This window comes from Mesocricetus auratus, unplaced genomic scaffold, assembly GCF_017639785.1.
Source record: "Mesocricetus auratus isolate SY011 unplaced genomic scaffold, BCM_Maur_2.0 Super-Scaffold_100047, whole genome shotgun sequence".
Classification (NCBI taxonomy): Eukaryota; Metazoa; Chordata; class Mammalia; order Rodentia; family Cricetidae; genus Mesocricetus; species Mesocricetus auratus.
In genome coordinates, this window is record NW_024429224.1 from 1,925,414 (window position 1) to 1,949,454 (window position 24,041).

Here is a 24,041-nt window from a genome sequence, read left to right on the forward strand (position 1 = left end):
AGTATTTGCTCCATATTGGTCACCAAGAGTCAACTTAATGTAGGTGGAACATTTTTCTATATTAAGAGGAATGTTTCTGGCCAGTCTTGTTCTATGGTTAACAAATGGAGGTAACTCAATCAAGTACACCTATCCTAGTTGTCCCCTTTAATATCCTACTCCACCTGAATGGCTGCTTTAGGCATGGTCAGCACAGGTCCACTGTTTCTCCTTGAAAGTCAACCCTGCTTACAGGCAGCCTACACGATGCTACGTAGCTGCAAGGACTATGTAGCCAGCCACACACACCTGTGGCAGGGGACACCTTTAATGCAGCACTGCCCTCTTCTGATGTCAGCTAGAAAAGCCCCTAGTCACTCATGCCAAGTTGTGCTCTGTAATTCATATGAGTCCATTTGGTTTTGGCCAACTACTCCTGAGCATAGGGCTTCTCTGGGTGTGGTCAATATACAGTGACAGTCCATTAGGAAAAAAAAACCGGATCCTTCCTCTTCCAGCAGCTATCAGTTGTTAATGGCTCCTCAGCTGGGGTAGAACTCTTGTTCACCTCCCCTCTGCATGCTGGCCTTTTTGTGTGGCCTGAGCTTGTGCAGGACCTGCGCATGCTGTCTTAAGTGGTGTGAATCCCTGTGTTTAGCCTCCTTGCTGGGCTTGAAAGCCACTGTTTTCTTGTGGGTTTTTGTTTCGAGATATTGCTAAAAACAACTTCCAAAGTGATTTGTATCCTGTTTCAAATCCCGCCAGCAATGAATGAAGTGTCTGTTTCGCATTTTCGCCAACATGGGGTCCATGATAAGAGACGCCAGTGTTCTAGTCTTTGATCATCATGATAATGGTGCTGGAATCTCACTGCTGGTTTTGAATGTGTACTTCGTTTGATAATGTAATGGACACTGTCTACATAGATGTTTACTTCATCTGATGTGATGGTCTACATCACTGCTTTTTCTTCCTAAACATCTCCTTTGCTAAAGCCTCATTTTTGTTTTGGGATGCCATCTTTAATCTTATCATTTCTTTCTTGTTTCTTTTTTTTGTCTGGCTTTTATTTTGAACGTGTGCAATATCAAAATGTTATTGTAATGTGTACCCAAATAAAATGAATAAAGTTAATGAAAACATTACAAATCACTTGTGTATTGTTTTTTTCTGCCACCAACATCTCTTTTTAAATTGTTTGAGAATTTCACAAAAGCATACGACGTGTTTTAATCAAACCCTTCCCCATTCCTTCTCCTGTCCCTTTTTTACGTTCCCTCCCAACTTCCTGTCCTGTTTTAAACTCACTGAGTCCAATTAATGATCCCTGTTTGTTTACAGGTGTAAGATCTTATACTGGAACATGTGTGGCTCTAAGAGATTGTATCCTTGAGGAAAACTGAGTATCCCTACCCTAACATCCATCTATTGTCCATAACTTACCAGTTTTGGGTGGGAATTCATAAGTCCCACCCCCATCCACTCTGAGATTTTTTGGGTAGCTTGTTCTGGTATTTTGCATGCAATCACAGCCTTATTATATCTGGCAAATACTGCTTCACTGATGATGTTCACTGCTTCTGACCCTTAGAGTTTCTGTCCCCTCATCTTCTGGTATAGTATAGATGTTCCATTTACAGCTGATCACTCAACAGTCTGTTGTCTTATTGTCTGCACATTGACCAGTCATTGGTGTCTGCATTAATCACTAACTACTGTAAAAAATAAAGCTTCTCCAGTAAGGGCTGAGAGATACACTAAGATATGTATCTATGGAAACAGCTTATTACTGTGCCCATTTAGAATAATGGTATTCTATTCTCTAGGCCTTGTGACCTAGGCAGTCACAGGTTTGGGTCCCTGTTAGTGATACCAGGCATGAGCTCTATCTTATGGAGTGAGCCTTAAATCCAATCAGATTTTTTCTTATGCTTGATATAACCTTGCACAAATTTTTAAAATACTTAAGTAGATTCCAGTGGCAGTTTTCACACATAGAAACCAAACAGTTAAAAACAACTTTAGCAACAGATATAACTGAAGTCACCAGATCTCTGGCTTTGAGATTCTTCTTACTGTTGTACTCAGAAGAATCGCTCAGTGCCAGCATGAAGGCACAAGGGTGTACCTTGATGTAACAATAAGGAATACGTCCACATATTTATGTCAAATAATTTTTAAAAGGCACTAAAAACACAAGAGAGAGAAAAGTTAGTCTCATCAAACAAGTGTCAAGAAAACTGTGTTTTCCAGAGTTAGAAGAGTGGAGAAGCTGAAATAAAGACTTCGGTATGAGAGAGTCAACACAGGAGGAAAGCTCCATGATGTGAGACTGGGAAAATTATGTATCACTGGGCATCACACTAAAACGTTTTCCCAAATATAATTTAATGAGTACAAAGATAATCTATATGCTAGGATAAAATATTTACAAACTGTATATCAAATAAGGAAGTAATACAAAAATATGTGGAATACTCAGAAATAGTAAGAAAATAAACTTGTTTTAAAGTGAGTGGTATCTGAACAGGCATTGTTGGTGAGGGCCCAAAAGAATAAGAATATCATTATAAAGAAAGCTTTGATATTATTAGAGAGTATCTGATAGTTTGGAACCGAATGTCTCAGATTCAAATTAATTTTGGAATCTTGAGGAAGGATTAGTTGCTACAGGGAGAATAGGGGGACAAGCAATATGGCAAAATCATTTGTGTTCTAATGTTTTATGAAAGGCAGAAGCTCTGAGCAATGAGATGATATATCTTTCCATAAGAATTTCCTAAGAGTGGAAGGTATGGTTTACTTTGTCTAGAATGGTTATGGTGACTGTACAAGAGGAGAGAAAATATTTTAATGTAAAAGACAAAGAATCCATGAGTTGGGTGGTGCCCAGAAGAACTGAAAGAATGGCTGTTCCACGACTCCAGACTCGGAGAGCACCTGGAAGTCAATAAAACATATAAAATCTGCAAAATAGGCTGCACCCAGCAGAGCTGTGGAAATGGAGCTACCTGGGACTGTGAGGCAATTTCCCAGAGGCTTAGGGAGCCAACTCCGCCCAGCAAGGCATCTGAGACAGGAATTCCAGGCTTGTTAACCAAAAAATAAAGTTTTTCCTTAAGTTTTTTAAATCTTAAGGTTTTAGATGTACTTGGGATCTGCTACCCCATTCTTCATTATTTCTGTCGTATCAGTGTGTCAAACCTACATCTATTAATATCATGGACCCTTATCTCATGTTTGCTTTCACAGATTCATAGTCATAGAGAAATATGCCTCAAAATCAATCTTTTCTTTAGTCTCTTTCATACCTTATTTAGATGATATGTACATTTTACATTTAAAATTTTTAAACTTATTTTTACTTTGTGTCTGTGGGTATTTTTGCCTATAGGATACCTATGTACCATGTGTATGCATGGTGCCTTTATAGGTCAGAAGATCATGTCAGAGCCCCTAGAACTGGAGCCACAGATAGATGTGAGCCATCACGTGGGTGCTGGTGACTGGACCCCGGTAATCTATAAGAGCAGCAAGTGCTTTTAATCACCGAATCATTCCTCCAGCTCTTAGATGATACTTAGGCTACTACTATTCTGGACTTATAACTGATCCTGGGATGAGTTATGACTTTAGGATTATTGAGATGGTGTAAGAAAGACATGAGCATTGGGACAGACAGAAGGACAGAATGTCATGGTCTGAATGTTCATATTCCACACTCCCCTTGATTTTTCTTCTTGGTGGTTTTAGAAGGTTGGGCTGTTAGATTATGCATAAAAGCCTTCATGAATAAGATTCATGTCCTTACGAAACTATCTCCAGAGAGCTGCCTGTCACTTTGATGATGTGAGAACACAGAAAGAAGGCTTAGGAATCAGAAATCATGTCACCAGACAATCTGCCAATACCTTGATCCTTGATGCCCTCAGCTCCAATCAGTAAGAAATAAATTTCTGGGGTCCATTGACTACCTGGCTTTGGCTTTTGTTTTAGCAGTCTGAACAGACTAAGAATCTTGGCAGAATCAAGTTAGATAATTGTGATTAACATTTTTAAAGGTCTAAAGTTTGTTTTTTCAAGATACTTATATCAATGATACTTCAATAAAAAATTAGTTAAGTAAATATCTAATTTGGCTCCTATTTGTTCTACAAATATTTACTGTTTCTGTTTTTTTTTATTTGAACCTGCCTTTTCTGTCCTTATTTATTTTATTATATAATATATTTTGATCATATTCTTTCCCCTCTCCCAACTCCTCCCAGGTCCTCTTCTGTGACTCTTATCTATCTCTCTTTGTCTTTCTCTCTCTTCCTGCTTCTCTCTCTAAAAAAAATCAAAGCATGCAAAAGAAGGCAGCAATAAGACAAAAGACACCAAAACAAAATGAAACAAAAAGAACCAATACACACACACACAAAAAAAACCAAAACCCCATGTAGTATATTTTGTGTTGATCAGCTACTCCTGAGAATGGGGCCTGCCCTAGAGTTTGGTTGATACACTCAGTGACATTCTATTGGAGAAACCTAGTTTTCCCTTTCCCAACAGGTATCAACTGTAAACAGCTTCTAGGTAAGGAGTGGGATTTTGCGTCCACTTCCCCTTCTCAGTGTTAGAATTTTATCTGGTTTCAACCCTCGAAGGTCTTGTTCATGCTCCCATAGTCACGTACCTGCGTCAGCCCTGTTGTGTTGGAGGCATCCACTACTGCTGGCTCTCACAACTTCCCACCTCCTCTTATGCACACACCCCTGAACCTTGGGCCAGCAGTACCCTAGATCTGTGACCACTTGTTTAAAAAAATACTGTACCTCTCTTCTCATGGAGTTTGTAAGTCGAATATCAACATCTTTAATGGTGAACTATGTTTTACGAAAGTACACATTCTGTTTCATTCACTACACCATCACCTGAACCTATCACATTAGCTGAGTAGAAACTAGTAAGTGAATGAATGAGTTCTCCTGAAAATGTTGACCTTTGTAAAAGCACAGGGTCAAAAAGCTGTGTGGTGTTGATCCCACTGTTCCCTATAGAGATTCACCTCAAGCCAAGGCACTCAGGTCATTGTTATCTCAGAATTGAAGGAAACTAATGCAGGAAAATCCCCAATTGTGGGGGAACAAGATCTGACTTTAACTCGCCATTTCATGATATTTTAACAGATTCATTAGCCCGATCCTGTGTCTCTTCTCACAATTTAGAATAAGGATTAATGAATGATGTCCATGCATATAACAGACCCTAAGTAAATGTTGCTTAAAGCCAAGGTTGAATTGTGGCTTAGTGGTGTATAAGCATAATCCCAACACTTGGGAGATGGAGGCAGGGGATAGCTCAAAGTCATCCTCAGGTACGTACGACGTTGAAGGCCAGCTTGGGCTACACGAATGTACCTACACTTTTATCAAGTATATCCATGCAGCATATTGTAGACAAAAGCACCTATAAGAGAATATAGGTTGTAGCATTCTCTTCATAACAAGAGAAATCATGATAAAAAGCATGAATAAGAAAACAGTTATTTCTATACAAATAATATTCTGTGAAATAGCTTCAAAATAATAAGCTAGGTCTGATTTTACCATAGGATGTCCACAATTTACTTATGAGAAAAGAAAGCTCCATAAATAATGCCCCTTTTTAAAATACTCATTTATTTTATGTGTATATGTATATGCCTGAGTGTATTCACATGTACCACACATGTGCAGGAGCCTGCAGAGTTCATAAGAATAATCAGGTAATCTGGAACTAGAGTTACAGATGGTTTTAAATCACCCTGTGGTTTCTGGAAACCTAACCTGGGTCCTCTGCAAGAGTAGAAAGTGCTCTTATATGCTGGGCCATTTCTCCAGCCCCAAGATCTCATTTTTATAAAATATACACATGTTAACCTATAGAGACGTGTCTATAGTAGTACCTGTTGGACATGAGCAGTGGTTGACTACCCCTAGAATAAATATGGGCCGTAGTGTACGAATGGACTTTGGGAGCCCATTCCACATAGAGGGATACTCTCTCAGTCTAGACACATGGAGGAGGCCCTAAGCCCTGATCCAAATGATATGACAGACTTTGATGATCCCCCATGGAAGGCCTCACCCTGCCTGGGGAGTAGAAGGGGTATGGGATGGGGGTTGGTGGGAGGCATGGGAGGAGGGGAGGGAGAGGGAACTGGGATTGATAAGTGAATTAAGATTGTTTATAATTTAAATAAAAAAGAACACCTCAGCTCCCAGCACTCCTAGTCCTGTCCGCCTGCCCCCAAAAAGCATAAGCACCTGGAGTCTATGGCACCCTGGGAGCTGCTACTCCTTCACCTCCTGCCAGATGCTTTTATTTCTCTTATTCTGGACTACTTCCTTTATCTTCCCTGAGTGGTTGGCTCCGTGCATCTGTCCAAACAAGACACAAAGACACACAGCCAAGGCGAGATGAAATACCAGACGCAGCCATTCCTGTCTAGCTGAGAGTCCACAGCAGAGTGGTAAAGACTCACAGAGAGCTTCACACCATCACACAGCATTTGCCGCCACCTTAGGCAACATTACACCAGTCCCTCAGCAAAGACCATCAGAATCGGTCGTTTGGATATGAATCTAAGTGCTGCAAAGTCTCGTTTTCTACTGTCTTATCTCCCTTCTCTTTCTGTCTCTCCTCCATTATCCTCTGCTGTCTGCATGCACCTACCTCACAAAAACCTACCCACAAGAGAGAGTAGATGATTTACATAGCTAAGACTTTCCATGGAAATTTCACCTGAGTCGGAAAGCTAGCTTTTAAAAATTCCAAAAAGTCATACAAACGGACTTCATGTGTCCATAACACAGAGGGATGCTCTCTCAGCCTGGGGGGAGGGCCTGGACCCTGCCCTGAATGAAATGACAGACTCTGTTTATCCGCTACATGGAAGGGAGTGGGCATAGGGCTGGGGGTGCGGGAGGAGGGGAGAGAGAGGGAGCTGGGATCGACAGGTGAAGCAAGCTCTTTTCTAAAAAAAAAAAAGTAATAAAAAATAATGAAAAAAATTCCAAAAGTTCCAATGATTTGAAGAGCTGTCTGTGTGTAAATTGGGTTGGGCAGCACATGGCTTGACTTCTCTTTAACAACAAACCCAGTCCTTTCTTCCCACTCCTGGGTCTTCACAATGAAACAGGGCAATGAAGAGAACAGGTTTCATTATGTTATGTAAATGCCTCCTCCTGTATTTGCAAAGGGCACTTGTGGATGGAGTGGCAGAAGCAATAGGAATTATAGTAATTAGCTTCACCCTGTTTTGTAGGATTTTAAAGGAACCTCCACATCTGTAGATTTTATAAAGCTTTTCAATGCAAGCAGGCATTACCTCCATTTCCCAGACAAGGAAATGAGGTGCTCTTCTTAAGGTCTCAGAATATTCTCCTGACAGACAAATCAAATTCCTTACAACCTATGTTGCTGTTTGTTTATGCACACCCCATTTAAAAGCAAGATTCTTGACTTCCCACCTCCTCAGCCACACCAAATTCTCCCCCTCCGTCTGCCTCCAACCCTATTTAATGTGACCTTAGGGAACCTAACACCGCACTCTCATCCTCAATAGCAAAAACAAAGCTGATCGCTGGTGAGTCTCCTCTACCCTGGCAAGGGCTTGAATGAAGCAGAGCTGACTGACTGCCCCCACCCACTTCGGTCACGTGTGGCGTGGATGAGGGAAACATGCCCCCTCCTGCTACCTGCTACCCTAGGTGGCCCAGGGATCACAATAGTTGGAGAACTTGCCCTGTCCCTCATCAGCTGCAGCACTCAAGAGAGCTAGCCCTCCCTGCATCCTGCCTGGGTAAACACACTAGAGCTCACCCTGCTGACAGAGACTCAGATGAGCCCATCCTGAGGGCTTGAGAACAAGAGAGCTGACCCTGCCCCGTTTCATCGGTCATGTGGTGGCATGGGTGAGAGAAAGATGCCTTCCCCTACTCCCTACCCCCTGCAACCTGCCTGTAGCTACCTGCCGCAGACAAGAGATCTGGCCCTGGGGTCACAAGACTAGAAGAACTAGGCCCCTCCCTTGCCCGATGCTGCTCACTGAACAGCAGACTCTGCAGGCAGCCCTGAGGGCTTGAGATCAGGAGATCTACCCGCCTCCCCTGTATGTCCCCTACAACAACTGGGAGAGAGGGTTCTACACCTCTCCTGGGCAAGATAGCGGAGCTGGCCCTGGTGGTGTGAGTGTGGGTGAGCAAACCTAAGGGCCTGGGAGCAGAACTGGCCTTGCTTCTTGCCGCAGGCTGCGATGGGTGTGTTAACCAGGCGGTGATGGAGAGCCCGAGGGAGCAGAGAGTACGGGAGGTGACCTTAGGGGAAAACTGGTGGACTGGCCAGTCCCAACTGACACCCAAGGCCAGCCTGGGGCTCTGAGTGGGCCCTCCCCAACATCCACCCCATCTATGAACAGCCAGAGGAGAAGGGTCCCAATCTCCATCTCCGAAACACAAGACAACCACGGGATGTCCCGGGGGAGGGAGGGGGGACCTTGGTGAGAGCTCATTGTTGACTGTGCTACAGAGGACACAGGCCTCCAACAGACCAAGGACTTAGGGAAATGAACACTTGCAAATGAAGATGAAAGGACTAAAGGGTGCAGGCCTCCATAGCCTCCAGGACGAAATTCTTTCTCATTTTTTTTCTTTCTTCCTTTTGCTTTCTTTCATCTTTTGCTTTGATTTTTGTTAGTTTGTTTGTTTGGTTTGGTTTTTGGTTTTTCTTTTAGATTTTGTTTTGTTTTTCGTGGAGGAGATTGCTAGGGTGGATGAGGAGGGAATGGGAAGATGGGCAGAATTGGCTTGCATGATGTGAAAACCCCAAAGAACCAGTAAAAGTTAATTTACACATATAAAAGCAGAAACAAGAATATATAGTCTTTAGCTTTATAATGAGACTTAAACATACGTGTGTACACACATATATACAACCGTATCAATGAATCTATACATTTATGTGTGAACGGGCACTTGTCTGACTGATGTGTAAGGCAGTACAACATAAAAGCAAAATGAGAAGTATAAATAGGAATTAAGAGGAAAAGCTTAAGTGAGAAAATAATATCAATAGTTAGGAATATAGGCTTTCTGATCAGACACAGCTGTATATGTTATGAAACTCTATAAGATTCACCAATCTGCAGTTACACACCGGGATAAGCTCACATCACAGCTACAGAACTCTGTGAGCTTCACCATCTTGCACACATTAAATTGTCTCAGGATGCCAGTCGTTTGTGGTGCATGCCTTTAATCCCAGCACTCGGGAGGCAAAGGCAGGCAGATCTCTGTGAGTTCGAGACCACCCTGGTCTACAGAGCGGGTTCCAGGACAGGCTCCAAAACAACACAGAGAAACCCTGTATCGAAAAAAAAATTGTCTCAGGATTTCATCTAATTTGCCACCTATGTATCATCTCACTTGTGTGGATTTGTAGTTTTCCTAATGGAGCAAAATTCTACATTTCCTTTTTGGAAAAAAAAATTCAAGTATTCATGGTTGGTTGAATTCCCTGATGTGGAACATGTATGATGAGCTATAAGAAAACATATACTAAGACATCTAATGGAACAATTTGCCTTTGTTCAACCTAGTCTATACATTCAAAACTTAGTATTATTTATTACTAGAGTAAGTGTATAAAATTAGCATCAGTCCTATTATTGTCTTTTGTTAAACATGAGGCAGGAAAAAGAAAAAGTGAGCTGAAGACAAGCCATTTAGAGAAGAGGTATATGGAATTATGAAGACGGAAAACTCGTTGTTATAAAACAATTTGCACTATTTGAGAGATCTTTTGGTACCAGTAAAGCTACCTCTATACACAGACAGCCTCTAGAGTGAGGACTGCTGAACCATATGGACTCTGACATTCCCTTCAGCACGCAGGTTCCTTGTATGTCATAAGTCTACTGTCATGAATAAGGTAGCTTGGCTTTCTTTAGCTTGGAGAGTTGTGGATCCTGATAAACATGATATGAATTGAACTGTGCCATATATGAGCTTAAATTATCTATGCCTTCTAATTTGTAAAACACATAATAATAATGATGGTGATGATTGCTTCATAAGGCAATTGTAACTTGTAACATTTAAATATGATAATCTATTGAAGTCCCCAATTCAAGGAAGATACTCTAAATGTTAGCTGTGGTGACAGTGATAATGCTAAAGATAATGAAAATTATTAAGAACTCAATCATTTTATCAGCACCATGTGTCTTTTGTACTGGGGTGCAGCAGTGAGGGGTCTTCAACAGCCTGCTCATATTCCCCAGTGAATGAAAATGATCCTTTCTGTTCTTATAGTGACAGGTTGACAACAACAGCTGGACTAGTGTGTCACACTTGGTTCTCTTGGCATCTCTACTCACGCAGATGAGCAGATTCCTCTCTTCCTTCTTTTTCCACTCATGTCTATAATCATTTCTGGCAATTGTTCATCATTGCACCCACTGTCTCTGCTCCTCAGCTTCACAGTTCCATATATGTCTTCCTCAGTAACTTGACCTTGACAGACAACTGCTTCACCTCTACCACAATTCCCAAGACACTGCAGAACAGTTTCTCCTCCTCAAAGGCCATTTCCTACATGGGTTGTTTAATCCAAATTTATGTCTTCATTTGCTTTGCAGCCATGGAAAGCTTCCTCCTGGTGACGATGATCTATGACAGGTACATTGCCATCTGTCACCCTCTCAGCTACCCCACAATACTAATTGGAGGTCTGTGTACACAGATGGTGGCTCTGTGCCATGTCCTCTCCCACCTTCATGCCCTGCTGTATACCCTCCTTACAGGCAGACTCAACTTCTGTGCAGGTAACAGGATCCCCCACTTCTTCTGTGACCTCTGTCCTATGATGAAGATCTTCTGCACCAGCATCCAACTCAACAACTTGATGATTCCTACAGAAATAGTGATAGTCATCCATGGAGCTCTGGTCTTCATCTTCGCCTCCTATGTCTTCATCATATCAGCAGTCCTCCAGATTACCTCTGCCAATGAAGAGTGAAGCCTTTTCCCACCTCACCATGGTAGCTGTATTCTATGGCACCATCACATGGATCTATTTCAGCCCCTTTCCAGCTACTCAGTGACCGAGGATGCATTGTGACAGACATGTACACAGTGGTGACTCCTATTTTGAACCCCTTCATCTACAACTTGAGGAATGGAGATGTCAAGGAAACTTTCAGGAAATGGATGAAATGACTATAACCCTTCTTTCTGGCCCAAACCTCAAACAACATTCCAAGTCTTAACTATTATTCTAGGAAATTCATTTTGTCTTTCCGCAAATCTGATTTCCTTAGAATATCCCAGAAAGATTGAACCAGGAGGACTGTATATTCAAGGCATGCCTGGGCTGTACAGTCCAAGAAAATCCTTAGCAACTTATGTAGACTCTGTGTCAAAATAAGTAAAAGGGGGTATAAGTCAGCAGTAGGACACTTGTTTAGCATGCACAAGATCTTAGCTTCAATTTCTGGTACTGAAAGAAATAAATTTTAAAAAATGCTCTAGATATATCTAAATTGAATACATATCAGGATTTTCTCATCAGATATTGTCATAAAACATTTCTGAGGCCCAAAGTACAGAAAGCAAAGAAACCACCATTTACTTAGTGTAAAACACTAAGCTTAGGTTTCACTGCAACTGAGGGTGATCCATGGGTCTGTGGTTAAATAAAGAGTTGTGATTCTCTGTGTTCATAAAGTGATGCTGACTGATTTGTGGGGAAATTAGTTTCTAAATGGGCTATTTAGAGTTCATAAATTCCCAAGGTCCAGGTTTCAGATTCTAAAAATAGGTAAGATTAGGAAAGACCATGTAATCCAAATCCAAACAGCCAAAGTCATAGCATAGAAGGAGACTTCTGGGAACATTAATCTCTGAACTTCGCAGTGATAAGATTTATACTCCACCAACACCTACAGTGATGGTCTGAAAACTACATATTACCAGATCTGTTTACATATGCTTTGCATCACTATCTCTAATTCAGACCATGATGGTACATCAAATTGGCCAAGTATTGGTCATTTTCACATTTTCTAACTGCCAGGGATGCCATGTGGGTAATATTGGTGCTTGTATCTTTTGCAAATTTCTATGAGATGGATAAGATGGGTTAACTACTCTAACATGGGAAGGACATAACAACATTTATGGGGATCAGAATTGATTGAGCTTCCAAAACTAAGCACACCACTCTTTTCTACTTCCACACTCTTAACCCCCTGAAACATTCCACTCACAGATAGCTGAAGCTTCTGGGCTCGCAGATAAATAGTTGATGTAAGGGATTTGTCTAATAATGGGTGATTGTTGACTGGTTTTTTCTGGGCATGGGGAATATATTCAAAAGTCAGAAAATGCAGTAAAATGTCAAATTTTCAATTTCATCCGAATAAAATTAGAAGAATTCGAGAGGAGTAGCCCAGAAAATGTAAGCATGGCTGACTAGCCCATCTGTCTAGATGGAGCTTCATCTATTGGATACAATTAATTAGGACATTGAGCTGAGGAGCTAAACTTGTAAAGATCTGATATAATGTGATAGAAGGGGTTCTTGTAGTATAAACACAAATCTTAATAAAAATTTTCACCACTGAAATGGACTGGGAAGCTAGCTATATTCACTAAGTCTTAAGGCTTTTCCTGAAAGATAAGATCTACCTAAGTAAAGGAGTCCATGGTTTGTATAAAGTGAAAGAACAAATAAACCATGCTACCTTTTCCTCCTCAATATGACTGTGGTCTTTCCATTTTTCTTTTGGTTTTCTGGGGATCAAACCCAGGCCTTTGCACTTGCCAGGCAAGTGCTCTACCACTGAGCTACTTTCTCATTTCTAATGACATCATCTTTTGACCAGACTCTGGTTCTACACCTTGTCCAGAAGACACTCTACACACCAAATACTTTCTGTCTGGATCCCCTTTATTTGTTTTAATATTTCCTGCTTCCTTGGCCCACCTCCTCCTCTCAGGACTAGTTTTGGTCCCTTTATTCTTTTCTGTCTATTCAGGGTCACTGCTTAGCACTGTAGCCTTTTCTAAAACTCCCCCTTAAGATGGAGAGCTGGGCTAGAGAAGAATGGATGTAGTATATGTACTGCCCTTATCCATAGTGTCACTTCCTACTGTTTAACATACTCATAGTCAACTATGTTCTAGAGATACTAGGTGGAAAATTTTAGAAAAAAATAATTCTAAAGTTTTTAATGGCAAAGGGATCTGAGTAGCATAATCTTATATTGTCCTGCTCCATCTTGCCTGAGCATGAATCATCTCTCTGTCCAGTATAACCATTAATTATCTCCAGATGCACTGGACCACACTGCTGATGTTTAGTAGTCACTTTGTATCTATTTGGTTATCAAATTTTAAAAGCATCACACACACACACACACACACACACACACACACACACACACACACACACATCTTGATGCTTTCTATATCACCTAGGCCCAGGAACAAGCCTCTGTGAGTGAGAGGGTCCTACATCACTTTTTCTTAAAGAGAAATTAGACAATTACATTTTTAAAAATGTACTTAGGACCAGGCATGGTGCCACACAACTTTAATCCTGGCACTCAGGAGGCAGAGGAAGGATCTCTATGAGTTCAAGGTCAACTATAACTACATAGTAAGATCTTGTTTCAAAAAAATAAAAAGAAAAGAAAACAAAAAGAAAATTTTTACTCTTCTAAGAATTCATCTCTCAGATTTTCAGAGATATACAAGGATGACACCAACTGACAACCTAAGCAATAGCGGAGAGGCTACCTTAAATGCCTTCCCCCAATAATGAGATTGATGCCTACCTTATATGCCTTCCTAGAGCCTTCATCCAGTAGCTGATGGAAGCAGAGGCAGACACCCGCAGCTAAACACTGAACTGAACTCCTGGAACCCAGTTGCAGAGAGGGAGGAGTGATGAGCAAAGGAGTCAAGACCTGGCTGGTGAAACCCACAGAGGCAGCTGACCTGAACAAGGGGGAGCTCATGGACCCCAGATTGGTGACTGAGAGGCCAGCATGGGACTGATCCAGACTCACTGAGCCTGGATGTCAGTGAGGAGGCCTCAGAAATCTATGGGGCCTTGAATAGTAGTTTAGAATTTAGCCCTGGTATCCAAATGAACTTTGGGAGCCCATTCCACATGGAGAGATGTTCTCTCAGCCTGGACACATGGGGGGAGGACCTAGAACCTGCCCTGGATGATATGACAGACTTTGAAGATTCCCCATGGAGGGCCTCATCCTTCCTAGGGAGTGGAGAAGGGATGGGGTGGGAGGTTGGGGGCATTGGTGTAGGTTAGGGGAGGAAGGGGGTGAGGGATCTGGGATTGACATGTGAAGCAAGCTTGTTTCTAATTTAAAGAAAAAAGGAAAAAATAATTCATCTCCCAGAATAAATCATTACAATGGAGAACTATTACATGAATAAATGTACATATATCTTATAATATACTATTATTTATGAGCATGAACAATTTTTAGGTTTACTAATGGGAGCTTGAATATTTGTGACTGTTAGGTAGATGGTATCTGTTAAAATTCCTTCTTTATTTCCTGTCCTTGACATGGCCTCTTCACAGGTGGAATATATACATCTCCATTCCACTCAGTGACTTTTAATTAAATATAGCCAGCACTTGTGAATAAGCATAGTAAATGCTTTTCCCAAGTTGAAATGTTAAATAGGTTTGGGTCAGCTCCTTTCGCTCTTTTGACATTCAGCCTTTGTTGGGAGGATAGTTCTAATCAGGTAACTGTCTCCCTTCATCTCAGAATGCAAAATACAAAAGGAGAACACACTTGCATGTGACCGGTAGACTTTGGAATGAGAAATTTTCTGCTGGAAAACATTGAGTTATCGAATTGTTTCTTAGGGAATGCCTTTAATGTTCATTTCTTTACATAGCATCCCTTTGCTTTCTCACTGTTATTTCAATTTTATACTATTAATTACTATTACATTTGTAATGAATTTAGTCTGAGTCATTTACATATATTTTATTAATCAAATCTGTACCACAACTCTGAATTGTGGGTACTACTTCTCCCTTCTTTATAATAAGAAACCAAGGCAGAGAGTAACTGAATAATTGTTTGAGATCATATAGCAAGTAATAGGAAAGCTTGAAATTTAACTTGGACTCCAAATACTACCCTTTATCATACCCTATACCATTGTTTCTCAATCTGTGGGCTTCTGGGGGTAGTAAAACAACTCTTTCACAGAGGTCACCTAAGACCATCAGAGAAAGCCAATATTTATATTATGATTCATAGCAGTAGCAAAAATACGATTATGAAGTAGCAACAAAAGTAATGTTGTGGTTGTGGGTCAACATAACATGAGGAACCGTGTTGAAGGGTCAAACCATTAGAAAAGTTGAGAACCACTGTCCTACACTATAGTCAATAGTCTATCATTTTACTTTGGGATTCTGAACTCCATTTTATTCTGATCTCCTTCAGGTGACTAATTTCCAATAATTCAGATGGTTACAGTAGAAACATATTAAATCAGTACTTCAGTACTTTCCCTACATCCTACATCTTACCCTATGAGTCCCTTTATTTCATTACTCTACTTTTTGATAAGCTCTCAGAATACATGCTTCAAAAACTAAGTATAAATTGTAACAAAGAATATACTATCAGCAAAGAGGTATAAAAAGTAAAGAAGTAAATATAAAAATTCCACTGCTGTTACAATGATGACCAAAACCACACTGATAGTTATAGTATTAGCAGGGCTGTTTCCTGATGGCCACAGCACACTGCGGTTCTTCTGTTTAATGCTAGGCAACTCACCTTACGTTAGGCAATCCTTGTACACAAACGAACACACAAAGTCACACTTTAGCCTTTTTTTTTTTTGGTTTTTACGAGACAGGGTTTCTCTGTATTGTTTTGGAGGCTATCGGTCCAGTCCGGCCTCGAACTCACAGAAATCCTCCTGCCTCTGCCTCCCGAGTGCTGGGATTAAAGGCACGCACCACCACCGCCCGGCTACACTTTAGCTTTTGACTATGTTTATTATTGGAATTGATGCTCTGACTTGAGCCTTGGTTGGTTTTGTCACCATGCCATTCCTTCTTTGAAGAATGACCATTGAACTATGGCTATTTCTCTTTCAAATTTGATTAAGTGCAATTGATTTTGCTGCCTATCCTTTCATTTGCCTCTGATTCTTTTACTCCCCTTATAGACATGCCGATGAAGTTTGTTTGTTTGTTGTTTTTAATTTTTAAACAGGGTCCTATATAATAAATTAATTATATAGTCTGGCTGTCCTGGAACCCACTCTGTAAACAAGGCTGGCCTTGAACATGTAGAAATCCACCTGCCTCTGCCTTCCAAGTGCTGGAATTGAAGGTGTGCATCACCACTCCTGGGTGTTGATGTCTTATAAAGTCTTGTATCAAAACTTGAAGTTGTATTCTTTTATGGGCAAGCAGATGGTTAGTAATCAGCCAGATGTAGTCAATTAAGATGACTTTGGAAACAGATAAGTACATCAGTATGTTGTATCTCTTTGCGTGACTGATGGTGTTAGTTCCTCTCAATTGAGGGTAGGTGTCTCCAGAGACATAATTCTCATTGAAGCAACATTGACTACTATATGTCAATGAAAACAGGATATAAAAGCAAGTTCTCATCTGTGGTGCATTACTTGACGGTAGAGAACTTGATGGGGAACTATACGCCTAACTTTAATTCATTAAACACTTGTTCTTGGTTGAACTAAAACATTATGAGACTGGGGAGGTAGATAGCTCAGTGAGAACAGTGTCTAATATTCAGATTCTGGGCATGGGAGTATGCGACCCCCGGGAAAGGACCCCCGACCCGCGGGGGTGAGGTGATGAGGGTCGCTACTAATTTAGTGGGCCTTCACGAGCAGATCCGATCTGGAAAGTGAACTTCAAGAGGTTAATGGAATCAGGCTCAAGACAACGTTCGCTGATCAAGAGCCTTTATTTTTTGGGGCGCGCTGGACTTTATAGAGGAAGGACCTCAGGGGGTGGTACAAGCATGTCAATCAAGTCTCAATTCAAATATACACCAAATACGGTAAAGACAAAGCTGTAATTTTCCATCAGTCATTAGTTACATTCCACAAATGCTTGTCAGCGTAAGTCAGGTGCAGGAATTAGGGAGCGGTAGGGAGTATTCAATGGAACACTTTAATCTTTTGTTAACAAAGACAATTACTCTGTAAGGGTATTTCCCCCTGGCTAGGCGGGTGGGCTGCCCTGTGTAAATTTAACTTTAATGGTTAGCCTTTTCCTTTGTCTCAAGGGCATGTGTGCTCGCAGTCACGTAGTCAGAAGGCCAAGAAACGGTTGACAGACTCCATTTTGTTCAAGGTTCTAGCAGTCCCCAACAGGAGTACACACATACAACCTTAACTCAGGTGGATACCCCAGAGAGTCTGCCAGACTAGCAAATATTGTGAGTTCTAAGTTCACTCAGAGACACTGTATCAAAAATTAAAAAGTAAGGAAGAGAGAGAAGATATCCAAAGTCGGCCTATGGCCCCCACACACGTGTACATGCACACACACACACACACACACACACACACACATATACTTCTTAAACAACTACAGATGTTTGGCATTGGCCCAGTCAGTAAAGGATGCTGTAAATGTGAAGACCTGAGTTCAATCCCCAGAACTCACATAAAAGCCAAATGTGTAGTTTGGTTCAACCTTATACAAGGAACTACAGGCAACTGAGTAAATCTGGAAGCCGGGGAGGTGGGCCTCCCAGGAAAGAGCACACCAACTTAGTGCCGAATGGTTAGCCCTGAAGACATACATACAAGTAACGTTATATGGAATTATATTTGGGACTATACATGTATGTACAAACACACACATTCATGTAATAATAATTTATGGAAAAAAGAGGCCATGAATTTTAAGGACATGAGGAGGACTATATGGAAGGGTTTAGAAAGGAAAGGGAAGGATGCAATATTATAACTAAAATACAATCTCAAAACTAAAACGTCATAATTTGAAGTGTGGTGCATGCTGTTTAGTTCAGTGCCATTGATGTAAAGGGCAGGAATAGGCCAATCCTTAGATCTTTCTAGCAAGTTGGTCTCACCTACTTGGTGAAGTTCAGACCAATGAGAGATTCGTCTCAAATAAATAGAGGGAAACACATGAAGAATAATACCTGAGATTGTCCTTTGGCCTCCCATGCACACAGAGACACACAAACAAAGCAGATTTATAATCAGAAGATATAGCTCATGGGTAGAGCACTTGCCTAGTATGTACAAGGCAACACAAACAAACACACACACACAATACAAATTTTATGTATATAATTTGATGAATTTGGTCACATGCAAACATAAAGCCATCACCACCAAATCTCTTACCTCAATGACTTTCCTTATACCCACCCTCAACATTTATAGTTTGTTTGTTGGTTGGTTTGTTTTGGTGAAGACATTAGACATTCTCTCTACTCTCTAAATGAATATCTATCATCATAATAATTTATTGTACAACTAAAAACATATCAAGGTGATATGTCTCATGTTACATACCCTGAACAAGCAAAGACATACAGAAGAATACAGAAGGTCCTGGGGGAGACAGCCTCATCACAAGACTTGAATGGTTGATCTTAATGTTGAGAAAGCTGACTCACATTCTAGCAGGCCTCACATGTGACTCCTTTGAAATGAACTGGGTGAGAGGGAATAGTAGGTTGCTAAAAGTTTAAGCAGGGAAAGGTTAAAGAGAGTGAGGGAAAGGAGAGATGGAGGTAGGTGAACCAAAGCTAAGGATGTATTAAGAAGCATAACTGAAATTAGCTCAACAGAACCAGGAAATTGAACAGAGGTGCCCTTCTCAGGTGAACAGCACTGCTCCCGAAGAACATGGGTTATTAAAATGAAAACCTCAGTACCAGGAACAGAATGCTCCCTATAAGTTATTGTCCAGTGGTACACCAGAGGCATCCAAATTGACATAGGCTATTACCATCGCTCTGGATTGTCTACCATACTATTGTTGAAGACACAGTTCACTTAGCATGTAGCAATAGGAAACTCTCCCTGCTAGGCACCCTTCATAGAGGTGGAACAGGGTTGAGGGATAAAAGACATAAATGATCTTATTCATCCCTGTTCTCTGCATGCTACAAACCCAATTAACCAATTAAGATGTTGTTATTGGTGTAATAATGACAAGACTCTTTATGGGGCAAGGGGTTGTAGGGTGGTGAAATCAACCACTCTCTTGATTAGATTTAAGGCCTGTTCCAAGTATGGAACTCATTCCTGATACTACAGACATGATTAAAACCAGAGAAGAAGCACATGGTGTTGTCTAATAAATTATTGTGTTGTCAAACTATCTTCTAAATGTTTCTATTTTATCCATAGGTTTGTGTTGCTCTCAACTTTGGTTGAAGAAGCTTCTTATTGGTTAATACAGACTCATAACTGTTCAAAGTGCTATGAAAAAGCAACTGTGACTACTCAGACATAGACAGAACATCTATATGAAGCCCCACCCCCATCAAGCTTCAGGGAACACCACAGAAGAGAGGATAGAAAGAATAAAAGAGCTAGTGGATAGGATAGGAGCACTGTGAAATGCTGTCTCTGGACCTGACATGGTTGCTGCACCCAGGAACTCAGAGACTGTGGTTACTGCACCAGAGCCACATGGAATCAAGACAGTTAAAAATTCTAACATAAGGACTGGAGAGATGGCTCATTGGTTAAGAGTATGGGCTGCTCTTCCAGGGGACCTGAGTTCAGTTCCCAGCATGATGGTTAACCGCAGTCTTTAAACATAGAGATATTATGTCCTCTTCTAGTTTTCCATAGGGACTGTGTGGATGTGACATACGTGCAAGTAAAACACTTAAATGCATTAAGCAAAACTTAAAAAAAATTCCAGTCTGGAGTCAGGGAGCTCCTTAAACCCTACTCTTACCTGAGGAACTACTTCAGGGAATGACTGCTGCAGGATAGTTACTTTTGAAAAGCAGTCACTAAGAGATTCCCTTTGTCCCAAAGGGCCTCATAGTCATTCAAATTTTGGTAGCATCAGTTGGATTCAGTGGGTTCTGTTTAAAGAAAAAGAAGTGGTATATTGGAGAGATTGTCAGGAGGAGATGGAAGGATGGAGTTGAGGGCAAATTTGCTTAAGATATATTGTATACATCTGTAAATGTTTCAACAAATAAAAAATAGAATTCTATTAATTTACATTCACTCTGCTCTTTCTGTATACCAAGAACTTGGTGCTTTTCAGATTTGTTCTTTCTGTATTGGTTGAGAATTTAATATATGCATAAATGTGTTTGGATCAAATCCATCTTCTAAACCCCCTCCAACTCCTCCTTCACCCAGTAATCATCTACTATTTCTGGCTCTAAAGGTATTTCTGCCCCCTTTTCCTTGACAATCCTTGAAACCTGATGGGAAGGGATGTGATATTAAGCTCAGCACTACATAGTGTCTTATTCTCTGCATATTGACCAATTCTGAGCTTCTATAGTAATTGTCATCTACTGCATGAAGGAAGTCCTCTGATGAGGGCTAAGTGCTGCATCAACCTTCAGGCATAAAAATAAGTACTTAGGGGACATTTTAATAATATACCTATTTAGCAGAATAATGATAATACTCTATTCCTTAGTGTCTATGACCTACCCAGCCACAAATTGTTGGCCCAATTAACAGTACCAGGAGTGAGTTCTGACTTGTGGTGTGAGTCTAAAATTTAAGAAAAAAGTGATTTGTTGTTCCCATAACATTTGTGCACCAGTGGCCATATATTTCCAAGCCAGTTCTGATTATACCTTACACACCTGGTTAATTCTTTTAGTCAAGGTTACTATTGCTGTGATGAAACACCATAACAGAATGCAACTTGGGGAGGACAGGCTTTCCTTAGCTTATATGTTATTATCACTGTTCATCATTGAGGAAGTCAGGATAGAAATTCAGGCGAGGCAGGAATCTGGAAACAGGATCTGATGCACAGTCTATGGAGGATTGCTACTTACTGTTTCTCCAATGGGTTAGGCCTTCTCATATCACTCACTAATTAAGGAAATGCGTTCCAGGCTTGCTTACACCCAATTTTATGGGGGCATTTTTCTCAGTTGAGGCTCCCTCCTCTCAAATGATTCTAGTTTGTGTCAAGCTGACATAAAACCAGGCAGTACAGTGAAACTGTTGTTAACCTTTCTGCCCCAGAGGCATGTGTAGCACCTTCAGTCAGTAGGAGTGATGCTTCCAGGTCATCACCAGCTTGATTTCTCCATTTTCTGTAACTCAAGTGTATGATGTCTTCAGCAATAAGGTCTTATTACCAAGCGCTGGTGGATGAACAAGACCAGTAACTATAGCCTGTAATGCCTGGGTGTGTCTGTGGGACCTACCTGACCAACAACTGGAAAAGAGGTATCCCATACCTAGCTCTGGGATTTTACTTAATAGCCTATATTTTGTTTGGGAGAGGCATTGTTCACATTATATGGTAATGCTGCTTCTTACAATAGTAGTTTCATATGGCATTTAAAAATATCTTTACTATTACTTGTTTCTCCCCATTCTCATGCCTCTACTCTGTACAACAATCTTTATCAAAATTATAAGAAGCTCTCTGTGAGCCCATGTTACACAGAACTTTTGGTCTATCTCAAAAATAAAAAGCCAAATGCTTACAAAATGTCAGCAATCACAATCTATATTTCCTCTCTTACAACATTATCATGAAATGACTGTAAGTGGAATTTTCCCCTAACTTTTAATACTTGTCAGTAGTCCACACCTTGGAAAATCTAATAATTTCTATTCTCATCAATGGTCTTTCAACTACATTTGAGAGAAGAACGGTTCCATTCTGCAAGAATTATTTTATAAGACGCTAACGTAACAAACTTAGCTGATTTTTTCCCTTCAACGGCCACTTCTCAGTGAATTTGTTTTGTCCATTCCAAAAGCTTTAAATATTTCTCTCCCTATCCATCTTAGCTCTTAGTTCATATTTAGCCTATTTTTACATTCATTTTGGTAAGTTTTGATTCAGCCCCACAGTTTTAAATATCATCTATATGCTGCCTCTCATATTTCTATTTCCACGTAGAATTTTTTCATACACTTCAAAAATTATGTAGTCACTTGTCTATGAAGCATCACCTCATGTCTATCTAATACAGAAATTATTAGATAGTCACGAACTAACACAGAAGAAGGACAGTTGAAGATAAAAATGGAAGAATTTAAAGTATTAGCACTGAACTTATTGTTGGTTAAAAGGTAGTTGAGTTGAAAGACTGTAAATATATGATGGTTAGGAGGGTTGTCCCATCCCACCCACGATTTATTTTAATTTTTAATTTTATGCACAATAGTGTTGTAACTCACTTTGACTTCACTCTGGATACAGTATAAGATACATCATTATAAGAAGGTCAAGTTCTGCAAGCTATATTGATTTGCTTCCATGTTGATGATGCGTTCTTAGAGTTGAATGTTATATATGCAAACGTTCAGTGATTTAAAAGTACCTACTGAGTTAGACTGTTATAAGATTATCATTCAATTAAAGGGACCAAGAATGTTTGTTCACTTCTTTAGAAATTTAACCAAGAGGGTGTTGATAGCAAAGATTATCCCACAGGAATATAATTCAGAGACACTATTAAGAGAGCAATGTTTTCAGACTAACCGTTGCTTCTCAGGAGGTGTGCTGGCATTCTTTGTTTGCCCAAGAGCCAGGCTGGAAGCTTCCTGGGATGTAAATTTTCCTAAAAAGTCTCTGTAGAGCTCCTATAACCTCCTGGTTCCTGAGGCTGTAGATTAGTGGATTTAGCATAGGAGTGACTACTGTGTAGAAGATGGCGATCTGCCGATCCTGGTCTAAGTCATAGCTAGAGGATGGCTTGAGATACATGCGAATCACAGAACTATACAGGAGCAACACAACCAAAATATGGGAACCACAGGTGGATAGAGCCTTGCTCAGGGCAGCAGTTGAATGCATGTGGACTATAGCAACACCTATGCAGACATAGGACCCCAAAATGAAGAAGAAAGGGCTGACCACCACAGCTACACCCTCAGTGAAGATTAACATTTCATTGACCACTGGTCGAGTACAGGAGAGCTTCAGCAGAGGAGTGATGTCACAGAAGAAGTGGGTGACCTTGTTGCCACAGAAGGTTAAACGGGTGACTAGCACACTGTACAGGAGACTGTTAAGGCTGACCACCACCCATGAGGTCAATGTTATTCTCAGACAGAGGTTATGGTTGACAATGGCAGAGTATCTCAAAGGGTCACAGATGGCAACATAGCGGTCATATGCCATGGCAGCCAACAAGTGACCTTCCATGCTGCCTACTGCCATAAAGAAGAACAGCTGTACCATACAGCAGTTATAGGAAATGCTTCTATCCACAGATAGTGTGTGCACCAGCATCTGAGGAACTGTGATTGTTGCTAGAGATATGTCAATCAAGGAGAGCTGGCTGAGAAGGAAATACATGGGGGTCTGAAGCTTGGGGTCTGAACAAGCAACAAGTACTAGTAGGGTATTGCCCATAACCGCCATCAGGTACATGACAAGGACAACTCCAAAGATAACTGGCTGCATCTCTGGCCTGCTGGACAAGCCCAACAACACAAATTCGGTCACTTCTGTCCTGTTTTTAGTAGCCATAAGTCGTGCTCTACATCACCTGCCAAGAGGTAAATCAGAGTTAGAAGGGGAGGAGATTTTGTCAAGATTTCACAATTTCTCCACCTTAAGTGGGTCGCTCAATTGAATGGGAATCTATTCCTATCCTTAAGCATCAAGAAAGGTCATTTTGTTCTTTTGTAATGGTGTTCTTTTAAGTAAACTAAACTTACCCAGGATGGAGGTAAAGGTGATTGATACAATCCCCACTTTCTTAATAGTTAATTTTTTGATGAAAATGTCACTTTGTAATTAATGGGAATTTCACATCTCTTTAT

At 40.6% G+C, this 24,041-nt stretch overlaps 2 protein-coding genes across 2 annotated transcripts; one reads left to right on the forward strand and one right to left on the reverse strand.

Moving 5' to 3' along the window:
* The first annotated feature begins 780 nt into the window (after positions 1-780).
* Positions 781-11,222, forward strand: LOC101842284 (olfactory receptor 1Q1). Its single transcript, XM_013121999.1, is given in 6 exon segments — positions 781-873; positions 10,323-10,359; positions 10,362-10,442; positions 10,445-11,012; positions 11,014-11,103; positions 11,105-11,222. Coding segments are annotated over 6 exon segments (987 nt in total).
* Positions 11,223-22,761: 11,539 nt separating this feature from the next.
* On the reverse strand, positions 22,762-23,745 carry LOC101842015 (olfactory receptor 1J4-like). The gene has a single exon (XM_005082147.2). It carries the CDS (start codon positions 23,743-23,745, stop codon positions 22,762-22,764), a length of 984 nt encoding a protein of 327 aa, XP_005082204.1.
* Between the last annotated feature and the right edge of the window lie 296 nt (positions 23,746-24,041).

Coding starts and splice junctions, on each gene's coding strand:
- LOC101842015 (XM_005082147.2), bottom strand. CDS start 23,745: ATGGCTACTAAAAACAGGACAGAAGTGACCGAATTTGTGTTGTTGGGC.